Source organism: Zingiber officinale, chromosome 11B, assembly GCF_018446385.1.
Source record: "Zingiber officinale cultivar Zhangliang chromosome 11B, Zo_v1.1, whole genome shotgun sequence".
Lineage (NCBI taxonomy): Eukaryota > Viridiplantae > Streptophyta > Magnoliopsida > Zingiberales > Zingiberaceae > Zingiber > Zingiber officinale.
The window spans coordinates 73613501-73620591 of record NC_056007.1 but is presented as its reverse complement, the minus strand read 5'-3'; the positions used below and the strand labels follow the sequence as shown (position 1 = coordinate 73620591).

At 39.7% G+C, this 7091-nt stretch overlaps 2 protein-coding genes across 2 annotated transcripts; both read left to right on the top strand.

The window, feature by feature from the left end:
- Positions 1-63: 63 nt before the first annotated feature.
- LOC122033307 (RNA-binding protein Y14A-like) lies at positions 64-3972 on the top strand. Its single transcript, XM_042592320.1, has 4 exons — positions 64-662; positions 1660-1796; positions 2584-2729; positions 3485-3972. Exons 1-4 carry the CDS (start codon positions 392-394, stop codon positions 3531-3533), a joined length of 603 nt encoding a protein of 200 aa, XP_042448254.1. The 5' UTR covers positions 64-391; the 3' UTR covers positions 3534-3972.
- A 1052-nt stretch (positions 3973-5024) lies between these two features.
- Positions 5025-6808, top strand: LOC122034026 (cocosin 1-like). The gene is made up of 4 exons (XM_042593165.1): positions 5025-5352; positions 5502-5779; positions 5890-6348; positions 6422-6808. The coding sequence occupies exons 1-4, from the start codon at positions 5025-5027 to the stop codon at positions 6806-6808; spliced, it is 1452 nt and encodes a 483-aa protein (XP_042449099.1).
- The last annotated feature ends 283 nt before the right edge of the window (positions 6809-7091 follow it).

Sequence of the window (7091 nt, the reverse complement as noted above, 5' to 3'; positions counted from 1 at the left end):
TTTTTATTTCTCATATTTAATAATAAGTTGATTTTAAAAATATCTCAGCGATTGGATTGAGAGAGTAGGAGAACATAACTCCTCAGTTTGGAAGGTAATATTTAAATCAACCTTAAACGAACATGTTCGAACTCTCAGCTCACGAACAAAAATACCGTAAAACTCGAATTCAAAAATACATCTGAGCACGAAATCAAACACAAACTCGGCACGTTAACTTAGTTGAATCAAGTCGAACAAACTTTTTTCTGAATCAAAACTCGAATACCTCGCGAGGTGTTGTCGCGGGGGCGTGGAAGTGGCAAAGGATATATCGCGATTTTAAAGTACTTGTCCAGATTGGCCAACCCAAATCTGACCGGGGAGATAGAGAGCGAAAGGTGCGAAGACGATGGCGGCTGTCGTAGGGGACGTGGAAGTGGTAGATTTCGAGCCCGACGAGGATGATCTCATGGACGAGGATGTTGGCGCCGCTGAGGCCGACCCCTCTCCTGTCCCCAAGCTCCGATCAACGGTTGCCGGAAGCGGCTCCTCTGGGTTAGGAGCCAGGAAGACCAAAGGCCGCGGCTTCCGAGAGGAAGCAGGTCCCGATCGCGGCGGTCGACTGTCTGCTAGGGATTTCGATTCCCTCGACTCCGATGGAGGCCCCGGGCCGCAGCGGTGTAAGTTTGGGAAACCCTAACCTGATGCAATGTGCCTTATTATTGTCTTTTAGGTTCTGGTGTTCTTGGTTGACGACACCTCGCTTATTCCTAATTTTTTTTCCCATTGTCTAACGCAGGGATCTTTACTTGTATATGAAATGACATTATCGAAACAGAAGTGAAAGGTTGAAGGAAACTCCTAGATACATTAGATGGAGTCGCTAATGCTCCTATTTCCTAAAGATTGAATCCTAATGTCATTCAATATATTCCTTTTAGCCATATTATTATTAATCCCTGAACTTTCACTTATTCCTGTTCGGAGTATGATGTTATGCATCTAATTGGTTAGCTGCATGTTTTGCACGGCACTTGATACTTTAAATTCTTTGTACGCGGTGTTTGCATAATACAAAAGTGTCATGCATCTAAGGATGGCTGAATTTGGTGTCCAGAATGTCCAAATGGAATTCGTCCATATATCTACATGTGAATTCAAACCTGAAAGTAATTTTTTTTGCATGGTTACATTTTTCAATTTTTTTTTATTAAATGTAGTTTGCTTTGTTGTGGAATAATATTCAAGCTATAAATCCAGGAAATTATTAGAAGGGATGTCATGTAGTTATTTGTGCAGTGAATAGTTAGAGTACTAGAAATAAGTGAGGGAAACGTCAAAAAAAAACAACATAAAATTCTTTGTTCTTATCCAGAATTTCAGTCACTGATGGGACTTACAAGATGAAGACAAACCCTAATGTAGTGTATAACTTATAATTTGTGAAAAGTGATTTCATTTCTTTTGACAACATTGATATTTAGAGTAGTACATTCTGAACCAAGTTAAACGATATTTGTAATAATATTTTATAACTTGGAGCATATATTAATTGTGCAGTTTATTTGTTTCTGTGATAGTATACTTGTGTTGTTTTTTTGCTTGTACATCTTTTTGCTTCGCTGAATGATGGCTTTGCTGGGATTGTATATGACAAATACAAATTTCATATCACAGCTATTGAGGGCTGGATTGTGTTGGTAACTGGAGTTCATGAAGAGGCACAGGAAGATGATTTGCACAATGCCTTTCGTGAATTTGGTCAAGTGAAAAATTTGCATTTAAATCTTGACCGCCGTACTGGTTTTGTTAAGGTTGGTATAATAAATTCTATAAACTAGGTGAAAACTCATTAATAGTACTATAGAGAAAAGTTTTAAGAATTGTCAGTTTTTCAGTACATATAATTATGGACAATTCTATTCCTGCAGACCTGAAATTTAACCAATTTGGATATTTTCCTTGGATAATATTCATCTCTTTAATATTTTTTGGACTGAAAGAAGAGGCCCTAATTTATTTGTAGTGTTAATCAGATGATTACGAGTACAATTCTTGATTAACTGATGATGTTATTTGACTTGATAAGTCTAGTGTTGATTGTCAGCAAATTTTATATTTTTCTAGTTTTTGTTTTCAAATGGAATATACCAATATCCTGTTATCTTATCATGCATATTAGTCCTATACAGACTAACAAATTAGTTTTCTAGCTATACACTAATATAGCATGTTTTTACTAGCCTTGTTTATGTATGTATCCCTCTGTGTTTTTACAGCTGCAAATGCATTTATATTGTGAATATAGTAAATGCAAATGTGATCATATCCCAAATCCTCCAAAGTATAGTTAGATAACAGTTTCACATCACCATGACTGCATCTGGAAAAAAAATATGAATCAGTCTTTTCATTTTATTAACTTGAATTACAGATGTGTAGGGTTGTGGTGTATTTGCACTGATAGGTTAAGTCACATAATGCTATGTTGGACAGCGATTGTTCAACGCTAGGTTCTTGTAGGCATGTTTGGCACTCAATTTCTTTCTTCTTATTTATTTATTTTGCACATATTTTGAAATGTTCATTTTTCTTATTTAGGGTTATGCTCTGGTTGAATTTGAGAACTTTGATGAAGCACAAGCTGCAATTATGGCACTTAATGGAACTGAGCTCCTTACTCAAGCAATTTTTGTTGATTGGGCCTTTAGCAAAGGTCCTATGAAGCGTAGAAACACAAGGAGAAGGTAATGAATGTGACAATAAGATATGATTTTTTTTTTACTTAATGTCATATTTTGGGCAGCAAATTAGTTGTGCTTTGAAAACTTGCAGTATAAATTTAATTGATTTCATCTATGCTTCAATGTTGAATATTCTTTTGCCTTCTTTTATGATTTTTTTCCTAGTACATTTCTAAGCTTGATTTTGCCTTGTACGTCACTAAGAATCATGTCTCATCTATGTTCTGGTTAATATGGAATCAAATCGAATTAATGCTTCTTCTTTAATTTAAATAGAGTGATTTACTTATATTCACACAACTCAAACCATTCATGTCAATTGTTTATTCTATTTGATTAATAGTTTCCTGTTATCCACTTGTTACCTACATATAGATTTAATTATTTTTTCTATCAATTCAAATAAGATGTTTTCTTTCTTTTCAATTGCATCATATGAGTTAGTTTCCAATGTATCAGTTGGCCCCCCCTCTCGCTTTGTTTGTTCAATGTACTTCTTTCACTCTAATGTGGATATGGTTCCGGCAAACCCCCAGTGGGATGCATCTAATCATTTCTCCCAAACCCCCTCAGGAGATTTCTATGAATTATACCTTTTAGTATTATTTATTTTTGAAAATCTCTAAATTCCTTATGATGCTAAGTTTTAGAAAATTATCCATCCTTGTAGCTGTAATGTTGGATGAGCTATTTCCAAAATCATCAGTATTTCAGCGTGTTCAAGCAACTCTATCTTAGAATTGTGTTTCAACCTTCAGATCCCCACGAGCTCATCGTTCAAGGAGTCCTCTGAGGAGGAGATATTGAATCTGCTTTGCTTGACAAGCTGTGATTTTGGATGCTATCCTCCCATTACATTTCATTCTACTAAAATTTGATTGGAAGTATATCACTGCAGATCCTGAAAGTTGGACTATAGAAATTTGAAGAGTAATTTTGCCTGCGTTCCCTGTCTAATTCTACCTTGCCTGCTTTAGATATTCCCTGAAAACCGAGTAATTAACTGTGTGCCAAGGCTGTTCTAATTTATGGTTGCTATGGCTAATCGTAATGTTTTCATTGATCTCTGTTGTCATACACAATGACGAGATCTTTCCGACCAATGAGATACTTGTTTGTTTGTTTTTTTTTTTTTTATCTCCAGTGGGCTGTCTCAAGTTACCTAATTCAACATTTCGATTAGTGTACTGGTTTGGTTAGCAGAACAATCACAACGTTTTACTATTGCAATGAATTGATGATCCAAGACGCATTATGCTTTTTTTTTTTAATGTATATTTGTTAACTAGCGAGATGTTCACGTATCCACTTCTAAAACAAAAATACATTATGGACGAAATGGATTATTTCATGAAGTCATAAATAAAATCAAACAAAATATCTTTGAAGTAAGACTTAAATTCAGGGGAAGGAAAAACCAATCTTAGGCCGGACTTCAAGAATCGACAAGGGCCTAAGAGCTCACATGTTGCGCGCAGCATGCAGTTCGAGCTCCCAACTAATATAACTCGGCTTCTTCTCACCAAACCATCTCAAGAGGCAAATTACAGTGTTTCGAGTTCATCAGCTTCTTCTGAGTCAAATTCCTCCTGTAAAATAATTTCGAATCCGTCCAAGCCATCGCAATGGCGTTCCACCAAGGACCTCTTATTACACATAAATTATAATTAATAAAATATTCTCTATAGATCTTTCTAATTAATAAAATATTCTCTATAGATCTTTCTATTAATTTGTAGCTGAATGTTCAATTGAAAGGAATTATTTTTTTAATAATTTATTAAGAGAGGCAAGAGCCAGATATTACAAATAGATTCAGAAATTTTATCAAAGGGGCAAAGTCAGATATCTGACATATAAACTCAAATTACTATATTATAAATAAATGAGAGGAATTCTAAAAGAAAGAAAAAATTATTAATAAATCTATAATTCTAAAATTTCTAAATATGTTTGAAGTAAGACTTAAATACAGGGGAAGAAAAAACCAATCTTAGGCCGGACTTGAAGAATCGACAATGGCCAAAAGAGCTCACATGTTGCGCGGAGCATGCAGTTGGAGCTCCCAACTGATGTAACTCGGCTTCTTCTCACCAAACCATGGCAGCGCTGCTAGAAAGCTTGCAAGCAGCAACTGATCTCTTCTATGCATTCCTCCCTCGTCTCGTATCGTAACCGCGCCACCAAACATTCCACGTCCATCCAAATCTAACTCGCCCTATAAATCTCCTCCCAATTCCCACGTCCTTCTTCACCACTACTACCTGTAATTCTCTCTCTAGTTAACTGTTATTAGTCATGGCTTCTTTAATCACCTGGGCCCTCGCCCTCCTCCTCCTCTGCCACTGCTGCAGCTCCGCGCGGATTAGCGTGGGCCGGCAGGAGGAGCGAGAGCAACCGTACGGACAACTCAGGTTCCAGCAGGGGATGTGCGGGATCGAGCGGCTGAGCGCGCTCGAGCCCTCGCGCCGCGTGCAGTCGGAAGCCGGTGTCACCGAGTACTTCGACCAACTCCAGCAGCAGATGCAGTGCGCCGGCGTGTCCGCGTACCGCCGCACCATCCAGCCGCGTGGCCTCCTGCTACCGTTCTTCTCCAACGCTCCCAAACTCATCTACATCGTCCAAGGTTAATTCCATCTCATCATCAATTGCGCGTCGATTTCCTAACTGCCTTATCAATTACTCCGCTCCCTCTCGTGCATCTATCCTCTTAATTAACAATCCGGCTACATTCCGATTGCTAACAAATAAATCAAATAATAAATGAATATACAGGAAGGTGTGTCGGTGGAATGGTGATCCCTGGTTGCCCGGAGACGTTCCAGTGGACGCAGCAAGCGGCAGGGCAGCAATGGGGCGAGATGGAGGAAGCAGGGCAGGAGCAGAGGTTCCGGGACGAGCACCAGCGCATCCAACAATATCGCGAGGGCGACGTCATAGCAGTGCCTAACGGAGTTGCACACTGGTTCTACAACAACGGCGAGGTTCCCCTCGTTGCCATCACCATCTCCGACGTGAGCAGCGGCGCCAACCAGTTGGATAACCTTCACAGGGTTTGTAGCTATATATATTCATTCATCGACATTTACTAGCTAAACAATTAATTAATTAATTAATTCATCATCATCAAGTTAACTAATTGATGAGCACGTATGATATAAAGGACTTCCTATTGGCGGGGAGGGAGAGACGAGCAGAGCAAGGTGCACAAATGGAGAGGGCAGAAGAGAGAAAGGAAGTCAATCTCCTCAGTGGCTTCGACACTAACTTGCTTGCGGAGGCACTGGGCGTGGACAGGGAGGTAGCGAAGAAGATTCAGAATCCAGAAGACAGGAGAGGAGACATCGTCCTGGTGGAGAGAGGACTGGAGATGTTGCGTCCATCACGGTGGATGGAACAACAAGTGCAGCAGCAAGAAGAGCAGGAAGAACGACAGGGTCAATGCCCGAGGAATGGACTAGAGGAAACCTACTGCACCTTGAAGAACAAACAGAACATGGCCGATGCGATGCTCGCTGACTACTACAATCCACGAGCTGGAAGGATTACCCTTCTCAACAGCCAGAAGCTTCCCATGCTCAGATTCATCCAGATGAGTGCTGTGAGGGGACAACTGCGAAAGGTAACATTCAATATATCAGTTAATACGTATCTAATGAATTTTTTTTATATATTAAAAAAATTACTTTGTGCAGAATGCTCTTGTCGCTCCCCTATGGAACGTGAATGCTCATAGCATAATGTACGCATTGAGGGGAAGTTGCCGGATGCAAGTGGTTGGACACCGAGGGCGCACTATCTTCGACGGTGAACTCCGACAGGGTCAACTGTTGGTGGTTCCTCAGCATTTCGTTGTGGTCATGCAATCGCGGAGCGAGCAGTTTGAGTGGATCGCCTTCAAGACCAACGACAATGCCATGGTGAGCCAAGTCGTAGGAAAGGCTTCCGTGCTTCGTGGCCTGCCGGTTGAGGTGCTCATGAACTCGTATCGCATCTCTCGGGAGGAGGCCAGACGACTCAAGTTCAACAGGGGATCTGAGATGTCCATCTTCGCACCAAAGTCTGTGAGGGAACTACAGTGAGGCGTTGAGCAACTAACTAGCCGATAGCTATCTATAGGCCAATAAAGCTTAACTTGGGTTTCAGCTCAGAAACCTGAGGCTCAAGTTACTCCTCTCTTCATCGAACAATAAAGCCTGTACTAGTTTGATCATAAATAATAATAAAAATATAAAACTTTTTAAGTTTTAACTGAAAGAAATTAGAATGTTCTCGTAACAATAGAAATTCTAAGAACCAACCAGAACTCGACATGGGAAATACAAAGAATAAGTATGGATCTAGTTTTTTCTAATCGTAGTAAAT